Source organism: Elephas maximus, chromosome 15 (genome assembly GCF_024166365.1).
Source record: "Elephas maximus indicus isolate mEleMax1 chromosome 15, mEleMax1 primary haplotype, whole genome shotgun sequence".
Classification (NCBI taxonomy): Eukaryota; Metazoa; Chordata; class Mammalia; order Proboscidea; family Elephantidae; genus Elephas; species Elephas maximus.
In genome coordinates, this window is record NC_064833.1 from 3,808,855 (window position 1) to 3,828,831 (window position 19,977).

Consider the following 19,977-nt stretch of genomic DNA (forward strand, 5'->3'; position numbering starts at 1 on the left):
ATACTGTGGGTAAACCATTTTCCACTTTAATGTTCTTAGGATTTTTCTATTCAAATAAAAAGTGGTGTTTTCACTGTAACATTTAAAACAGTACTTGGGAAGCATGTGTGGAAGTGTGAAAGTGTCATATAATTCATGTCCGAAGAAAACCAAATCAGTGGAGCTGCTTTGCCTAAAGTAATAGTGAATCCTTAACTTAGAAGATAAAGTCCTTCAGGAAAAATTTAATAAAAAGGTTTATTCTTATTATTTAAAATTTGTTTAAATATCACATTAATCCAGCTGAGGATTTTTTAAAGGAGGAGATGGCACTGCGGGAAGAGCTGTAGTAGTCTAAGTAGGGCTCCAGGCTGATTAGATTTACTTTCGAGGTTAAAATGCACCAGGCTGATTAGATTTACTTTCGAGGTTAAAATGCCGGCATCATCAGGACATTGATGTGCTTAACTGCAGCCTCACCATCAGAATTGTTTCCGTTTAGCAAGTTGTCAGCGTCATCTCTTGATTCCTTTTTAGGCCCTTAAACATTCCTAAAACGTGATGTGTCAGTACTGTTTTCTTATGATGGAATCTGAATAAAACACCTGACGGTTTACTACGTAATGAGGTATTGAGAGTAAAGATTTTACAGCGTTAAAGTCTAACTCTGGAATTCAGAAGGGCAGTGGTTTGTTGTTGTTTTAAGTTGCGGTTTCTCAGTCAGCACTGTGTAGCATAGCAGTGAGCAGCAGTGAGTGTTCAGGACCTAAGAGTTCTGTCCTTGGTGAAAATGTTGGTCTTTTTGTAGGCTTGTTGCGGGTCCTTTGCGTAATGCCCCCCCACTGTGCCATAGCTGTTAGCGCTGGTCATTACCAGAGAGCACTCCGGTTCCCCTCCCAAAGCCCCCCTCCCAAAGCCGAGGCGAGATTCCAAGCACCAGCGGGATGTTAAATGATCAGTTACTAGGGTTTTTTTTTTTTTTTTTTTTGAGTTCAAAGTGACTTTAGAAATGTAAACTTCCAAGAAGAGAGACTGTAGTGTTTTTTCTCACCGCGGAACAGCAGCCTATTGTGTTAGCTGGCTGTCAGACAGAGGAAACGAGTGGAGCCATTTTACTGGAAACCTGCAGCGTGATGGAGGCTGCAGCTACGTGAGAGAGCACAGCTCACATGTGCAAAAGAGGGGAAAGAGTCAGAACCCTTTTATTTGTAGAGGTGAAGCGGGTCATCTCCTCGGACGAATGGACCTGCGTTCGGGTCCTGACAACAGTCACTGAGGAGCTTGTCACCCTGTCCCTGTCTAGGGCTGAGCACCCCACTTCCGTGTGGTCACTCAGTGGGCAGGGATCCCAGTAAGCTTCCGCTCCACCTTCTCATTTTATGCTCTCGGTCCAGGACAGGAAGGCAGGAAACCTTGTTTTTGTGTTGGGTTAATTTTTGTATGACAAGGACAAAGATGGTGATGTGTAGAAATTAGCAGAATTGGTCATTTTCAAGCGTGAAAATTGCAACTTTTATATAGAGAGTGAAAAGCTCAAATCCAAAGAACATAGGAATCTCTGTTTGCGCTTAGCCATTCTAAACCTTCCGTTCGATCTTATCGGTCACATTAACCTCAGAGACCATGAGCAGTGGCCCAGTTTAAGGAGATTTAAAATACTCCTCAGAACAGGCTAAAAATAATACAACAGAGCACCACGAGTTGGAATCCACTCTGCAGCAGTGGGCTGTATCTGTATATCAACCTTTATGGCATCCTTAAACTACTCTGGGGTCTTCCCTGTAACAAAGCCTTAGGTCTTACAGAAGGAAGATGGTATTTAAAGTATATAAAAGGACTTTGTGACAACATTGTGTTCAACTGTATCCTGACTGTCTAGGCTTAAAGACAGTTCTAATTGAGAGCACGGAATGAAATGTAAATGTTCACAGTGCTATGTGAGGTGGCAGGAATATCACATGTGGAAAGCCCTGCTCAGTGAGTTCTTTGATTTCATTGGAGTGTGCGTTCTTTGTTTTACCTTTTTCAAAGGCTGGGAAGGATTAAAGAGTGGTCAGAGATTGGTTGTTTGGAGTAAGCGTGTTGGTTGATTTCTTCTATATCTTTCAGTAGTAGATTGAAATCGGATGTCCTATTAATAGTTCATTTGTGTGATTTCAGGTCCGGTGGTTGAAGTCATGCTTATTCTATATGAGTATTTTAAACTCAGCCTCTACACACACACACACACCCACACGTTTGTGCACAGACTGTGTGCACAGACTGTCTTCTCTTCCGTGTCTCAGACTCCAGTTTTCAACTCCTCCTGAGATCTACGTTCGTGGTTTTCGTAGTCTGATACTTACCTTGCCAGAGAAAAGAGCCTCCTTATTCTGCCCCGAGATGTGTTCCTCCTGCGGTCTTCCTGTCTTCATCCACTTAGTTGTTCATACCAGAAGCCTGGGACGCCTTTGACGCCTCCTTCCACGTGTATAACTAATCCATTTTTTACTCCTGACAACTCTACCTCCACAACACACCTTGAGTTCCTCAGATTCTCTCTCCCTGTTGCATCTGCTCTGACCCATGTTACCCTCAGCTCTGTCTGGGCTGTGGCAGTAGCCTGCTGTCTGGTCTCCTGCTTCTGTACACGTTTGTCCTTTACACAGCAGCCAGAGTGATTTTGTAAAAACATAAATTTCACGTTATTCTCCTCCTCGTAACTCATCGGGGGCTTCTCATTAGACTCGGATAAAATCCAGAACCCTCACCCGGCCTGCTGGCCTGTCTCCACCTGGCACCTCCTCCTCAGCCTCACACCTTGTCCTTTTGCTCATTAATGGTCCAGTGTCGCATTTCAGGGCCTTAAACACCTAAGGCCTTAACTTGCAGCCTTCTGCACCTGCTATTGCTTCTTCCTTCTCTGCCTCCCAGACTCCTCCTTTACTCTCACTTGAGCGGTCTCTCCTCCCTCTCAGTCTAGACCAGTGACCTCCTCTTGGTCCCCTCAGAACCTTCTCTTCTGGTCTCGCACAGTGTTTACTGTGTAAATCTGTGTTCTATTTGCTTGATTTCTGTCTTCTTTACTAGACTGTAAAATTAACCATGGTCAGTGATTATGTCAGGTATTTTATTCTTGGCAAGTGGTTGGCACAAATGGATATTACTTGAATGAATGAATTCTACACAGAGTTAGTTTTGATTATTTTAAAGACTCCTCCGGAGCTAAAATCCTGGGATTAATATGTATTGCTTTGTAAGCAAATCTAGTTTTGGAATCACTGAACTGTCAGAACAGAAACATCCCTGTCACACTTCTGTCCATTCTGATTTCATTGTGTTGTAGGTTTTGTATTTTGCTTTTCCTCTAGGATAGAAGTATATCCCTAAAGTTTAATAAAGCACACCACCTATTGTGGCTGCTTTATAAATGCGTGAACATCGACGATGCCACTTTGGTCTGGAGGTAATGTCAGTCCCAGAGAGTGGTTGGGATGTTTCAGTAATTATTCTACATGGTTCTTTTGTACTTTACCTCAAATGATGGCCTTTTAAAAGAGAGCTGTGGTTCTTACAATAACTGAAAATTTATTCACATGATACAGAATTTATTCACTGTTTAAAGCATTACATATACTTGTAAACACATTCATATTATTCCCTCTAATTCTCACAAAATCCCTCTAAGATGTGAATTGTCATTATCCCCATTTTACAGATGAGAAAATTGAGGCACTTTGAGATTAAGTAATTTGACAGTGGTTACCCAGCTCCTAAAGGCAAAGCAGGTTCTGAACAGTGTGATTCTGACTCCAGTAACTCTGTTCTTCATCACTGAGCTACACAGCCAAATGGAAAAATAGCATGGCCGTAATGGAATTGTCTGTTTTGCACAGTATTTGCGTGGTAATGTATTATAAGAACTATGGTTTCTAATTTCAGAATTTTTCTTGGAGTACCATTCATTCATTCAGTAAACATTTATTGAGCACCTAGGATGTGCCAGGCACACTGTTGATACTTAGGATATTCCAGTGAGCAAAAGCCAAAGATCCCTGCCCCTCATGGAGTCAGTCTTCTAGTGAGGGGAAACTGTAGGATAAGAGTGATAAGCAAGTAAATGGATCAGTATCGTAGAAGGTGCTAACAGTACGGCGGGGTGAGGGCAGAGGGCAGTCTTCAGTAGTATGGTCTAGATAGGCTGCAGTTTATCAAAGGCTTGAAGGAAATGAGGGAGTCAGCCAAGTGGATATCTGGGGGAAAGAGGTTCCAGGCAGAGAATACAGGTAGAGAGACCAGAGGCTGTTCTGGAGAGAAGGCCAGTGTGGCTGCAACAGTGAATAAGGGGTTATGATACTGTCTTAGGCTGGGTTCTCTAGAGAAGCAAAACCAGTGAAGAGTCTGTGTGTATGTGTATACACACACACAGATTTGTATCAAGGAAATGTCTCATGAGGTTGTAGAGGCTGGAAAGTCCCAAGTCTGTGGGTCAGGCTGGAGGCTTCTGACTCACATAGCAGCAGGGGCTGCTGAACCCAAGATTGGCTGGTCAGACAACAGGCCTCTGGATCACAGGCTGCAGAGGCTGACAAAGATTGCAGGTAAGGTGGCAGGCTTCTGGCTTCTAGAACGTGGAGTCTGATGAATCCCAAGATCAGCAAGCAGGTAAGCTGCTCCCTCAAGCCCCAGCAGCTGGAGGTTGGGCTCACAGGAGTCGGCCGCAGGGTCCAGAGCAAGCAAAAGCCTGTGAGTCTTGCCAGAAAGTCTGCCTGTATTGGATGCGGGCCACACCCTCAAGGAAGCTCCCTTTCAACTGATTGGGCGCACAGAGCAGATCCTATCATGGAGGTGATCACGTTGTATACGGTCTCATCACTGAAGTTAATTACGATTACATCATTATGGGACTGCCAAACTACATCATAACTGTTAAACCACTGAGAATCATGGCCTAGCCAAGTTGACACACAGCCTTAACCATCACAGATGTCTTCACTGTTCCTCATTCTTTCTTGCTTACCAATTTGCCCTTTCCCAGGAAGCAGAGGCATAGGTTGAAAGAAGGCCCAGTAGAAAAACCTTCCTAATTGCAAATAAGCAGGAGGCCGGTTGGAGCCCTGGTGGTGCAGTGGTTAAGTGTTCAGCTGCTAACCAAAAGGTTGGCAGTTTGAATCCACCAGACACTCCTTGGAACTCCTATGGGGCAGCTCTACTCTGTCCTGTAGCATTGCTATGAGTTGGAATCAACTAGACAGCAATGAGATTTTAGGAGGCCAATTTGCAGATCAGTTCTAACCCGGAGGCCTTAACAGCTCAGTGAAAGGAAGTGAATTGGTCTGAGTTTTGGCCTATAGTGACATGGGCACTACATTCTAATTCTCTAGGCCTGAATCTTGGCAGGGCTCTCAGGGCCTGGAAGCTTTTCTAGGAATTGCCTCGTTGGTCCTCAGCTGCTGCTGTGGGCTTGTGGCCGCCAGATCTACCAGTCTGAGGAGCTCAGCAACTAGTGGGAGACAGACTAAAAAAAAAAAAAATGCGTTTATCTATTTATATGTAGAAGTGTAATATATAATTTTTATGTATACACACATTAAAAAATGTCAAATGCTCAGATGAGGAAATAAGTTATGTGAGTGCACAGGCCCAGGAACAACTCGTGGTGCCTGGCACACAGTAGGACTCAGTAGATGTTGGCCCAAGCTCCAGCCCCTTCTCTGCCTGCCCTCAAGTTGGAGCGATGCTGTGAAAGACCTTGCACTTGTGTCTCCCTTGGGCCCCACCTCGTGTCGTGTGCTCCAGCCCCGTTATCTGAAGGGCCCTGCTGCTTTCTGCCTCCCTGTGTCCTTTACACTTCATTGCTCCTTCTGCTTGGGATACACCTTTCCTTCCTCCTGTAGGTGACTTTTTCAGGACTCCGCCCCAGGGTGTGCCATACACTGTCGCTTCTCCTTCTTCTCTCTTACATGTACTGCAGAGTTGAGCCCTGGCTCCTTGGTGCCTCATCTGGGTCCTGCACACACAGGCACAAGCTGACAGTCACAGGTACACTCCAAGGCGTGGGTCAGAAGCATATGAGCTACTCGGTTGTAAACTTCTTCAGGGCCAGGCTCAGGTTTTAACACCTTTTGAATCCGTATTGTGACATTATTGGCACTCAGTAATTGTTCGTTGAATGAAAACATAAACTTAACTGGTAGAGTCTGGGGGACTTTTCTGAAGGAGGTGATAACTGAATTGATTGAGGCAAGAAAGGGTGGGAAGGGTAGTACATGCTGTGAGAATTCTCTCTGCAAAGGCACTGAGAAGTGAAGTTGCTCGGAGTGTTCAGGAAAACATACCCTTTTCCTCTGGTTACAGTTTGAATTGCATTAGTTTTCAGGGTACTTGGAGGGGAGTAAGTAGGCAAGGGTGGGGATGGGCCCCTCAGGGGGTAGTCCCAGGGCTTGTCTGCCCCCAGCACACCCACTTCATACTCCTCTCACTCTCCCTAGGCAGACTTGTCCGCCCTTGTGGCTTCCCACATGTGGTCTGCCTCTGTAACCTCATCGCAGGCTCTTCTGCCCTGCACTGTTAGCCACAAGGGTCTTTGTCAGTACCTTGAATTCTGGGCTTGGAGTGCTTTGTCACATGGTGGATGCTTGTCCCTCTACCTGGGACAAACCCACCTCTTTCCCCTACCATTATCCCTCACAGTCCCTGTGAGTCCCCAGCCATTCCAGCGTAGGTGCCGTGGTGATTTTATCTCATAGCACCTGGACTTTTCCTTTGTTAAACTCTCAAATCCTAATTTACTGATTGTTGGTGTTGGTGCTGTGTATTTGTATCCCCAGCACGTTAGCAGGATATTAAATAAATGAGCTTATGATAAATCTTTGGAGTGTTAAAGAGGAAAGATGTCACTTGAAGGACTAAGGTACGCCTAACCCAAGCCGTGGTGTTTTCAGTCACCTCATGTGCATGCAAAAGCTGGACAATGAATCAGGAAGACTGAAGAAGAACTGAACTGTGGTGCTGGCGAAGAACACCGAATATACCGTGGACTCCCAAAGAATGAACAGATCTGTCTTGGAAGAAGTACAGCCAGAATGCTCCTTGGAAGCAAGGGTGGCAAGACCTTGTCTCACGTACTTTGGTCATGTTATCAGGAGGGACCAGTCCCTGGAGAAGGACATCGTGCTTGGTAAAGTGGAGGGTCAGCAAAAAAAGAGGAAGACCCTCGATGAGATGAGTTGACATAATGGCTACACCAGTGGGCTCAAGCGTAACAATGATCACGAGGGTGGCACGGGACTCAGCAGTGTTTCGTTCTGCTGTGCATGGGGTCGCTGTGGGTTGGAACAGATTCAACAAGGACAACATTAGACTGATGGGTGCCCCTGTCTCTGTGAAGAGTGGGCCAGAGGTAATGGGATAAACAAGTGGCCAAGGAGTGAGGTAGGAACAGTAACAGGCAGTGGTTGATCAGTGTGTTCTCTGTGAGGGCCCACCTTCCCTGTGGGTGTTACAGCACAGGATGTGGTGGACTCTCCTTTTTCATGTGTGCTTTGAGAGTTAGTGGCATCAACGCCGCCACCTACAGAAAGGGGTGGTGGTGGTGGTGTTAGGTGCCAGTGAGTCAGTTCTGACTCACAGTGACCCCATGTGACAAAGCAGAACTGCCCCACGGGGTTTCCTAGGTGGAAATCTTTACAGGAGCAGATTGCCAGGTTGGTGAGTTGTGTTCTAACTGCCGACCTTCCAGTTAGCAGGCAAGCACTTAACCGTTGCACCACCAGGGCTACCTACAGAAAGAGTGTAATGGGCCTTCCCCTTTCTTTGTTTCTCAGTTCCTTTCACTTGCCCTCTTGTATCTGGAGAAGAGGTGGCTAGCCTCCCCCAGCATTTCCTCTTGGTACACGGTTCTGGAGCTGTCACTTGGACATGTGGTTTTTGCTCATATATTATTTATTTCTTTCTCAGTGAGTTTGGGTTGCTGTATGTCCTTGTTTATGGTTATTGTCCCATGTCCCAGTAACCCATCATTTAAGACCCCTCCTGCAAGTGTCCTGGTTTGGAAAATGAGTTATGTGGAAGCCTACAGTGTGTCCCCTGAATCATCCTGCCATCACCACACTCCCGTCTCTCTCTCTGCTTTATCTTTAGCACTCACTCATCACCATCTAGCACACTATGTGTTTATTGACTTGTTTGAATTGTTTGCTATTCCACAGTGAACTGTATGTTCTGTGAGCCGGAACCTGTCTTTGGTGCTCCTAATGCTGTATTCCCTGGGCCTGAAACACAGCAGCCGCTTACATTGAATGAATTAATAAATTAAATCATCTTGCGTGTTCGGACAAATAGAGAATTTAAATCATTTAGAAGCAAATGAAAAGGGGATTTTTGTGGAAATTAAAAAAGAAACTTTTGCGTTCTTCCTAGTGCTTTAATTGTTAGTGACACTAATTTTTAGAAACAGTGTTCACAAAGCTTTGATTTCAAATTCATCTGTAATTGTTTAAGGTACAAGAGATTTCTTACAAATGCAGTAGTTTTCTGTATTTCACAACTTTATCAGTTTTCAGGTAGAAGGGAAAAATCTAACTTTGAGACAATTATCTGTGAATATTTCCATTTTGCATTTAAGTTACATTTGTGTAAATTTTTAAAATACTGACATGTAGCTCACATAATTTTAGATTTCTATTTTTTTATTTAGGTATACATTGTCTTTTTTAACTAGAAAAATAAACTAATATACATTTGTATTTTTTGTTACACTCTTCTCCCTGAAAAGTTGTATAAAATGAGTCATTTTTTAAGTATTTTACTGGAGTTGAATGTTGGAAAGGAACTAATGGTAGTGAATTTTTTTCTTTGAGAAAACTAGCATCAAACTTTTGGCTGTATTTGTGATGTGTGTAGCTTTAGTTCATATTCTGTGTTCTTTTCGTGGACTTTGTTGAATTTTTTGGCCCACTGTTCACAGTTGAGTTGAATTGGAGGGCTTAGAGCCCTGGTAGCACAGTGTTAAGAGCTAGGGCTGCTAACCAAAAGGTCAGCAGTTTGAATCCACCAGCAGCTTCTTGGAAACTCTATGGAGCAGTTCTGTTCTGTCCTGTAAGGTCGCTATGAGTCGGCATCGACTCTACAGCAGTGAGTGGGTTTTATAGACAGGTAGTCTCACCAGTTAAAACAGTTTCTTCAGTTGAATTAATTTTTTTCTTTCTATTCTGATTGGGGCTGCATTGAATCTATAGATTGGTTTGGGGAAATTGACCTGTTAACAGTAATTGCATCTTCTAGTTCGTGAGCATGGTGTGTACCTATTCAGTTATTTACTCCTTCTTTAATTTCTCCTAATGATGTATAAGAGATCTGAGTCATGAAGTCTTGTTTTTTGATGTTATTGTAAATGGTACTTTTTGTTTTTTAAGTTTAATTTCTAGTTCTTGGTCTAGTATGTAAAAGTAGATTGATTTCGTTTAATGACTTCTTACCTGGTGACTTTACTGTAAACCTATTTAATAGCTCTGGTGGTTTGTTTGAGCAAGTAGAAAATCCAAAGAAATCTATAATCTGTGATCTGCAAATAAAAACTTTCTTTCCAGTCTTCATCTTTTCTTTTAAAAAAATTTTTTATTGTGCTTTAAGTAAAAGTTTACAAATCAAGTCAGTCTCTCATACAAAAATTCATATGCACCTTGCTGTATACTCCTAGTTGCTCTCCCCCTAATGAGACAGCACGCTCTTTCTCTCCACCCTCTATTTTCGTGTCCATTCAGCCAGCTTCTCACCCCCTCTGCCTTCTTATCTCCCGTCCAGACAGGAGCTGCCACGTAACCTCATGTGTCTACTTGATCCATGAAGCTCACTCCTCACCAGGATCATTTTCTATGCTATAAAAAATAGTGCAGTCCAATCCCTGTCTGAATAGTTGGCTTTGGGAATGGTTCCTGTCTTGGGCTAACAGAAGGTTTCCCCATGCCTCTGGGGTCCTTCTAGTCTCGGAACATTAAGTCTGGTCTTTTTATAAGAATTTGAGGTCTGCATCCCACTGCTCTCCTGCTCCCTCAGGGGCTGTCAGGGCAGTCATCGGTTGTAGCCGGGCACCATCTAGCTCTTCTGGTCTCAGGATGATGTAGTCTCTGATTTATGTGGCCTTTTCTGTCTCTTGGGCTCGTAATTACCTTGTGTCCTTGGTGTTCTTCATTCTCTTTTGCTCCAGGTGGGTTGAGACCAATTGATGCACCTTAGATGGCCGCTTGCTGGCGTTTAAGACTCTAGACGCCACTCTCCAAAGTGGTATGCAGAGTGTTTTCTTAACAGATTTTATTATGCCAGTTGACCTGGATGTCCCCTGAAACCGTGGTCCCCAGACCCCCGCTCCTGCTACGCTGGCCTTTGAAGCATTCAGTTTATTCAGGAAACTTCTTTGCTTTTGGTTTAGTCCAGTTGTGCTGACCTCTCCTGTATTGTGTGTTGTCTTTTCCTTCACCTAAAATAGTGCTTGTCTACTGTCTAATTAGTGAATGCCCCTCTCTCTCACTCCCTCCCCACTCTTGTAACTATCAAAGAATATTTTCTTCTCTGTTTAAACTATTTCTCAAGTTCTTATAATAGTGGTCTCATACAATATTTGTCCTTTTGCAGCTGACTAATTTCACTCAGCATAATTCCTTCCAGATTCCTCCATGTTATGAAATGTTTCATGGATTCATCATTGTTCCTTAGCAACATGTAGTTTTCCGTTATGTAAATATACCATAATTTATCTATCTATTCATTTGTTGGTGGGCACCTTGGTTGCTTCCATCTTTTTGCCTTTGTAAACAGTGCTGCAGTGAACATGGGTGTGCACGTATCTGTTCGTGTAAAGGCTCTTATTTCTGTAGGATATATTCAAGGAGTGGAATTGCTGGATTGTATGGTAGTTCTATTTCTAGCTTTTTAAGGAAGCACCAAATCAATTTCCCAAGTGGTTATACCGTTTCAAGTTCCCACCAGCAGTGTATACGTGTTCCAGTCTTTCCACAACCTCTCCAACGTTTATTATTTTGTGTTCTTTGGATTAATGCCAGGCTTGTTGGAGTGAGATGGAATCTCATTGTAGTTTTGATTTGCATTTCTCTAATGGCTAATGGGAAACCCTGGTGGCGTAGTGTTAAGGCTGCTAACCAAAGGGTCAGCAGTTCGAATCTGCCAGGCGCTCCTTGGAAACTCTATGGGGCAGTTCTACTCTGTCCTATAGGGTCGCTATGAGTTGGAATCGACTTGATGGCACTGGGTTTGGTTTTTTTTTTGTTTTGTTTTAATGGCTAATGATCGTGAGCATTTCCTCACGTGTCTTTTAGCTACCTGAACGTCATCCTTTAGTGAAGTGCCTGTTCATATCCTTTGCCCATTTTTTAATTGGGTTATTTGTCTTTTTGTAGTTGAGTTTTTGCAGTATCATGTAGATTTTAGAGATCAGACGTTGATGAGAAATGTCATAGCTGAAAACTTTCCCAGTCTGTAGGTAGTCTTTTTACTCTTCTGGTGAAGTCTTTGGATGAGCATAGGTCTTTGATTTTTAGGAGCTCCCAGTTATCTAGTTTCTCTTCTGGTGTTTGTGCATTGTTAGTAATGTTTCGTATCCTGTTTATGCCATGTCTTAGGGCTCCTAACGCTGTCCCTATTTTTTCTTCCATGATCTTTATCGTTTTAGATTTTATATTTAGGTCTTTGATCCATTTGTGGATGGATTTATGTCTGGATTCTCAAGTCTCTTCCATTGGCCTCTGTATCTGTTGTTGTACCAGTACCAGGCTGTTTTGACTACTGTGGCGATATTATAGGTTCTAAAATCAGGTAGTGTGAGGCCTCCCACTTTGTTCTTCCTTTTCAGTAATGCTTTACTTCTCTTGGGTCCTCTTTTCCTACCATACGAAGTTGGTGATTTGTTTCTCCATCTCATTAAAATTATGTTATTGGAATTTGGATTGGAACTGCATTGTATCTATAGATAGCTTTTGGTAGAACAGATATTTTTACAATGTTAAGTCTTCCTATCCATGAGCAACGTACGTTTTTCCACTTGCGTGGGCCTCTTTTGGTTTCTTGCAGTAGTGTCTTGTAGTTTTCTTTGTATAGGTCTTTTATGCCTCTGGTGATATTCATTCCTAAGTATTTTATCTTCTTGGGGGCTACTGTAAATAGTATTGATTTGGTGATTTCCTCTTCGATGTTCTTTTTGTTGGTGTAGAGCAATTTTTCTTGCATCTTTGCTTTGAGTACTTATAGTATTGAATAAAAGTGGTAAGAGGAGATACCCTTGTCCTGTTCCCAGCTTTAGGGAGAAAGTGTTCAATGTTAAATATGATGTTAGCTCTAGTTTTTTTGTTTGTTTTGTAGATATCTTTTATTAAATTGAAAAAGCTTCTTCTGGTTTTCTGAGAGTTTTTGTTTTGTCATGAGCGTGTGTTGAATTTTGTCAGATGCCTTTTCAGCATCTATTGAATTGATCATATAAATTTTTCTGTTTTATTTTCTTAACGTGATGAATTACATTTTGAGTATTAAACCAACGTTGTATTCCTGGGGTAAATCTCACTTGGTCATGATGATATCCTGTTTGTGTATTGCTAGGTTTGTTCAGTGTTTAAGCTAATATTTGTTCAGCGTTTTTGTGCCTGCATTCATGAGGGATATCAGTCTGTAATTTTCTTGCCAGGTTTTTAGAATTATCAGAGTTCTGCTGTTGTCATAAAACGTGTTGGAAAGTGTTCCTGCTTTATGTTTCCATTTATATGATTCATTTATATAAAGTTTAAGAAAAAAAAAACTAACCTATAGTGTGATAGAAATGGGAGTAGTAATTCCATTTGGTGGGTGGTGGTAATCAGGAGACAAGAAGATAAAGCAGTGATGGAAATGTCCTATATCTTCAGCTAGGTGGTGGTCATAGACATAGAGAAGTGTATGTGTGCATGGGTTCACATGCATTCACACACATGTAAAAGGGTCATTCAGCTGTACACTTAAGTTTTATACATTTTTCTGTATGTAAATTATACCTTAGTAAAGAGTTAATAAAAATAAGAATATATAGATATCTCCCATTTAATATTGCATTTCTGAAAATCAGACATTCTTGAAAATCTACCTCAGAACCTATTTCCCATTATTTTAAGAAGGAAAAATTATATTGACAGAAGACATTCCACCAGTTTCCTAAAACCCAGTGAAAAGCCTATATATAAACAGCCAAATATCATGTTAGGATTTAACATGCTTAAAACATAGTTTCCTGACCAGCAGGCAGCATGGTTAGCAGTTGGTGGTGTGTGGAAAATATGCATGGTTTTCACTCATCAGTACATTTATGATAAAGTAATGCAGTATTGAATAAATTTTCTAGGAAAAATACCAACAAATGCTTAATAAAACAAGGCAATTTCTTAACATGAAATGAGGAGGAGAATTGAGGCATGAAAAAAGTAGAGGAAGGAGGTTGAGAGAAGGTTGAAGCAGACCTTGTAAACTGGTTGGGGGATGATGCCAATGGTTTTGATGATGAAGGGCAATTCAGAACAAGTTACAGAGATGTTCAGTCGTTTCAGTGTGGCTGTAGAGCCAGGAAGGTAGAGGATGTTCTTGTGTGGTTGTTGCTTTAGGATGGGGAAATGGCAAATGGAGCTTTGTTTACCTTCCATTTGCTTCCATTCTAACTTTCTTTGGGTGGTTACTGTAAGAGGAGTGGAGTGTTTGTAGAAGTCACTTTCAACAGTAGGGTCTCCTTTATTTACACTTGGAGTCTCTGGGTGGTACAAAGGGTTAACAGGTTCAGCTGTGTGCTTAACAAAAGGTTGGAGGTTCGAGTCCATCCAGAGGGGCCTTGGGAGAAAAGGCCTAGCGATCTACTTCCAAAGAATCACCCACCGAAAACCCTGTGGCGCGCAGTTCTGCTCTGACACACGAGGCCACCATGAGTTGGGTCTGGTTTTGGTTTTACTTGCATTTGGCCTGCTCTTCAAACTCATTGTCTGTGATTCTGAGGTCCTACAATTTCGTTTGGATTGTAACTTGAGAATGTTTCACACATCCTTTGCTTAAAATTATGTACTGAGTTTTGGGGATGTAAACAAAAAATTCTCTTACATATACATGAGCGAAAAAAGGTGTTGTGTCAAGAGGCGCACATTCTGTGCAGTTCACCTTTTAAAACCAATGAAGAATGAGGAGATTGCTTGAGGAGATTGCTAGCCAGGGAGATGTTCTTTGAGTGCTGTTACGTCCTCTGGGCTTTTCTGGCTTTTAAATCTTTCCACATCTCAGGCCATATCATGTCCAGTCTCGGTCTGATTGGATTTAATTGCCGCCCAGGTGTGTTTCCACAGTGCACCTCCTAACACCAAGTGCAAGGCCTATCTCCGCACCTGATTCTCTCCTGTGTGTGTTCTGCTTCCCCGCCACTTGGATTGAAGTGTGTTGGTATTTGCGTTTGCTCCCTGGATCACTGTGTCTATACCTGCAACCATACTTTTTTTTTTAAATAATTTTTATTGTGCTTTAAGTGAAAGTTTACAAATCAAGTCAGTCTCTCACACAAAAACCTATATACACCTTGCCACACACAGCAACCATACTTTTTGTTGAGTTTCACTTTTGCTCATTCTTAAGATTCCAGCTTAGAACTCATGCTCTGTAGGAGTCCTTTCCTGACAGTGCCCTGAGTCTGGGTTGCCCTTGTCTGTGAGTTGTCTTTCTAATGAGTGCCATAGGGCCAGGGTGACTTTCTGTTCACCACTCTATCCTGATTGCCTGGGAGAATGCCTTAGACATAGCGCCTAGTAGAGTTTTTTTGGGGGGAGGGGGGACAGGGGCAGATGATATGCAGGTGGGAAGTAAATAAATATACTCAACAATATCATGCAGCTTGGTAGTTTTGATGTGGGTGACCTCGTGCTGTGGTTCCCAAACTTTCAGTGTACATAGGGATCACCTGGTGGCCTTGTCAGAGTACAGATTCTGACTCAGTAGATTCTCCTGAAAAGCTCTGGGCTGGTGCCTCTGCAGCTGCTCCGTGGACCTTTCTCGGAGGGGCACCCGCTCGGCGTGGTGGGGAAAGCACAGACTCAGCCGGCACGGGCAGACTCGTCGCTGTGTGAGCTTGGGCAAGCTACCTCGCTGCTCAATGCCTCAGTTTCCTCGTTTGTATAATACGGTTACTGCTACTTCCTAACAAATAGGGTTGGATGTGTAGATGAAATGAATCAAGTGAATTAACGTATGTGAATTGCTTAGAATGCTCCTGCCACATAGTGAATGCCAATCAAGTGTTTGCCGCTGTAGCCGGCAGCATCACCACCATTATATTGTGCAGCACTTGATAGATTCCACAGTCCTTATACATACATTTATAGTGAATCCCTGTGATATAAGAAATCAACGAGATACCCTGCTGTTTTCATGAAAAAATAGTCAGGTTAGATGACTTGTTGAAAGCCTTCACAGTGAGTGTTCACAGAGGTGTATTTAAACCGAGCCCTCCTACTCGTACCTCAACGTTTGTGACAGTCATACTACATAGAACGTTGTGGGTTTCTGAGTTTAATTTTTGTTTTTAACTAAGTGCTGGGAGTTGGACAATTTTAAGGGGCTAAAATATTAAGATAGTGATCAAAAGTCTGTTAGAAATATTTTTTGTGGCTGTTGGTTGCTGTTGAGTCAGCTCCAGCTCATGGTGACCTTACATATAACAGAACAAAGCATTGCCTGGTCGTACGCCATCGTCATGATTGTTGGCATGTTTGCGTCCGTTGTCGCATCACTGTGTGAATCCATTTCATCGAGGGTTTCCCTCGTTTTCACTGACCCTCTACTTGATGTCCAAACTTGATGTCCTTTTCTAGTGATTGGTTTTTTTTGATGACATGTCCAAAACAAGCAAGATGAAATCTTGCCATCCTTGCTTCTAAGGAGCATTCTGGCTGTGCTTCCTCCGAGACCGGACTTGTTTGTCCTTCTGGCGGTCCATGGTATATTCAGCATTCTTCACTGACAGCTCAGTTCAGTTGTGTCAGCCCTTCTTCGACCTTTCTTTGTCACTGTCCAGCTTGCGCGTGCATCAGTGGCTTTTGTAGGATCTTCAGACTCTCAAGGGCCCAGAGTTGGCAAACATAGTGAAGGAAAAGGCAGCCTCCCCATAGATGTTCATCTCTCTGTCTTGGTTTGACCTGGTTGTCCCAGAGTGTCTGTCTTGAGTCCTCCCAACATTTCTGGGGTGGTTTTATATCTGGCTTCTCTGACTTTTCTCAGTAGGAGTTTTAGTCTTGCTCAGATTATTCCCTCATACTCAAATGGAAGTCTTCTTGTCATTTATGCTTTTGTTTTCAGTTGTCTCACTCTCTTGCTAAACAAAGAGTTCACTGAGGGGGAAGGATCTTGTTCTTTGTTTGTTTGTTTTTAAATCACCAATGCCTGATATATACAATGACTGCTCACTGAATTTTTATTTCATGAACAACTTTTATTACAGGGAGGAGTTTTCAAATTAGGCTGCAAAATTTAAAAATTTGGATTGCCTGTGAATTTTTCCACAAATGTAAAGGCTGTGGGTACAAAGAGTTTAAATCAGATTGTTTATGATAACACAGTGAATTTTTGACAGAGCTGAAATAAGACTCATTCTCTTGAAATAGTTTGTTTAACAGATATTTATTGTGCTATCATGAATCAGGTACTGTTCTGGCTGTGGGCGGGTATCTTGGTGGCTTAGGTCCCTGTTTTCCTCAAGCTGACCTGATAGTGTGCCTTCTGCAGGTGGTACGTCTTCTAAAGAGAACTTAGAGCAGTGTTAATATAAGTATCAACACATTGTATTTTCATCGGTAGATTTTAAATACTGTACACTGAAAATTATTTTTTTTCTTACAGAATATGACAGATACCTAGCATCTAGCAAAATAATGGCAGCTGCTTACCTTGACCCAAACTTGAATCACACGCCAAATTCGAGTACTAAGACTCACCTGGGTACTGGTATGGAACGTTCTCCTGGGACAATGGAGCGAGTATTAAAGGTCTTTCATTATTTTGAAAGCAATAGTGAACCAACCACATGGGCCAGTATTATCAGACATGGAGATGCTACTGATGTCAGGGTAAGTATATCTTAAAGTGTGTATCAGGTTCAATTTTAATGGCATGTACAAAAAATGATAAAATAATAATTTTTATTTAGCCTGTCAGAGACTTCCCACATAACAGATGTTAACTTTTACTTTATATTATTTATTCAGTTAATATGCGACTGAGCAGAGTTTTAATTATTGTAAAATTTCTTAGGAAAATAATAAATGAACTGTATTATTCATATAATGTCATTGACTCATCCCTGCCTCTTTTTTTTTTTTTTTTTAACTCTTAATGGTATGAAAAAAACAAAGCAATTAAAATTGCCTTTGATATTTATGAAATCAGAAAATAATTTTCCAGAAAGTATAATTTTGGAAATATTTGTATAAGTCAAAATTGGGTATTCAAAAACTATTGACTGCCTTATATATACTAGACACAGTGCTATGTTCTGGAGGTATAAAATGCCCCTGTAAGGTCCCTGCTTTGCAGCTTGCAGCCTGGGGGGAGCAAGCGTTCGTGGCTTCTCTACAGTACATTCCAGAAAGTGCTTCACTGGCGGTACGTATCAGGTCACACGGAAGCAGAGAGGCCTGATACCTGAGTGTAGGAGTCAGGGCTTTGAACCTGTTCGTTCCAGTTCAAACCCCTGCTGAGAATTCGTGTTTCCACCCCAGATACACTGAATCAGAATCTACGTTTTAACAAGATCCTTGATTCAGTATATCTGAGTGAACTGGTTCGAAGCCCTGGTAGGGTTAGGATTGGAAAGGGTTTCCTTTGGGTTGTGGAGGGTGAGTGAGAGCTAGTGATACAGACTTGAGGGTGTAGTTAATCCTACGTGAAGGGATCTGTGTCTGAAAGTGGGGAGCCAGAAGATAGCACCATGATTTCAGAATACTCTATTTGGTATGGAAACTTCCAGGAAGTGTTCACTGATCAAATGTGAACGGGATAACTGCTCCTTGCCGCCCACCTAGTCCATACTCGTGGTTAAGGATGAGATGCATTCAGTGACTAGAAAGGTCAGATGTGTCCTGTTTTCCTCTCCGTTTGCACTAATGAAATTAATTGTTACGCCTTAAAACTTATATGCCTTCGCTATTTTAAAGCAGAAGGGTTTGGTGAAGTTTAGATTTAAGCCTAAAATGTTGCGTTCAAGTTATATATAATTTTCTTTTACCGTCATAATATTTTTATTTTTTATACTGACTGACTTTTTCAAATTGGTTAATTACTAGGAGGAGACTTACTGATTCAAGATGGAAATGTGTGTTAGTATCTATTCATGTACAAATTGAAATATGATAGTCTGAATTTTTTCATGAAGCTTGCTGGCTGTTTTTAGTTTTTTGTAGTTCTACATTTTACATTCAAGTCTTTGATCCATTTTGAGTTAGTTTTAGTTTAGAGGTACAGTTTAGGTCTAAGTCCGTGTTTTGGTGTGTGCATGTCCAGTTAAGCCTCCCCTTAAAGTTTGTTGTCTACAGCTGTGTCATGTGATCAGTTCTTGATGCAGGAGGTCCGAGGAGCTGGCTGGGACAATGCCTTTTCAAATAGAATTGGGATTCTTTTTGTAAGAACGAATGTGAAAAGGGTTATTATTAAGTTGGTTATCTACATAGTTGGCAGCAACGGGTGTAGGCTTTGTCATCGTGGTCTTACCTTTTTCACGTGGCCTCATTTTTTTTAATATTAAAATAAGGTAAACTGATTTTTTTTCTCATGGCTAAACATTTTTAGTGGCTTTTTACTAATGATGCTTCATGTTCAGTGATATCTTTATCGCTGCAGATCAGGGTTTCTCGTCAGGCATTCCTGAATGTCATCTAGTTTTATGCCTTTCCTTAGGTTTGAGAAAGTGATATGGTAGTAACTTCGCCCCACAAGGCTCCTGTTCAGCCATTTTTATTTGTATTTGGTATATGCCAAGCGTTTGCTTGATGCTGGGGCTATAAAGACAAACGTGACAAGATTTCAGCCCCCACTTTGTCCGTGGACGTGTTTGGTCGCTGACTCCTTAAGTTCCTGCATTTCAGTATGACGGGTGCAGTGTTGAAGTATTTCGGAAAGGTAGCAAACCAGAGTAATCCCTGGTGCTTGGTCTTGTCCTGTGAATAGCAGTTGCATAAGTTTGAATAAGGAAGTGGGAACAGGAGGAAGTTGAGGGCATGAGTTGCAAAGGAAGGTTAGGAGATCTAGATCATTAAAACGTCTTATTTTCCAAGCAAGCCGTTCTGCCTTCATCCTGCCTTCCACAGGAGGCTGTAAAGAGGAGAGTATTATAATTATACTTGGGTTTTAGAGATAATTAGAAGATATAAGTCTAATCTAGAGCCAGCCCCATTTTACAGGTGAGAAAAAGGAGCCTCAGAGAATATAAGTAATTTGACCAAGATTACATTTTCAGTAAGTGGCAGACCAGAAATGAAACCTTAGGTTCCCTGAGCCCAGAGTCTATACTTGCCACCATTATAGCAGTCATACTTGCTTTCCTAAAAGCCAGGGCTGCTCAGGCTGGTCCCCAGGCCTTCTCAGGGGCTGGCTCCTGCATGGCCGCTGGGTTGGAAGCCACCATCACGCAGGAGGCACGTGGGATAAATGCTCTGAAAGAGCCCCAAGTCACCAGCTAGCTGAGAAAGGTCTGCACCCCGAGAGACAACAGAGCTGAGACAGGAAGGCTTCACAGCAGCTGGGAGAGCAAACAGTGCGAAGAGAATCACTTAGATGAGAAAAGACGAATTTGTGAAAAAAGAATAAGAGGTTGTGAGAAAAAACAGACAGAAAAGAAAAATGAAATTGGTTAAAGGAAAACCTGGAAGATTGATTACATAGCACACTGATCATAGCAGCAGAAGGGATTCGTGAGTGATGAAAGGGGGGTTTCCAACAGAACATAGCACAGAGAAAGAGAATGAAGTT

The 19,977-nt window shown here is 42.1% G+C and overlaps 1 protein-coding gene across 10 annotated transcripts in view; it reads left to right on the plus strand.

Annotated features, from left to right (window-relative positions):
• Window positions 1-19,977, plus strand: part of PTK2 (protein tyrosine kinase 2) — a 252,208-nt gene that overhangs the window by 64,694 nt on the left and 167,537 nt on the right. For 9 of the 10 annotated variants that reach the window (XM_049854317.1, XM_049854311.1, XM_049854312.1 and 6 more), the window contains one exon: window positions 16,855-17,081. In XM_049854317.1, the coding sequence (XP_049710274.1) occupies window positions 16,887-17,081 (195 nt within the window). In that variant the 5' untranslated portion in view covers window positions 16,855-16,886. Of the gene's footprint in view, window positions 1-16,854; window positions 17,082-19,977 lie in introns of those variants that run through there. The other variant, XM_049854316.1, reaches the window with a different exon arrangement.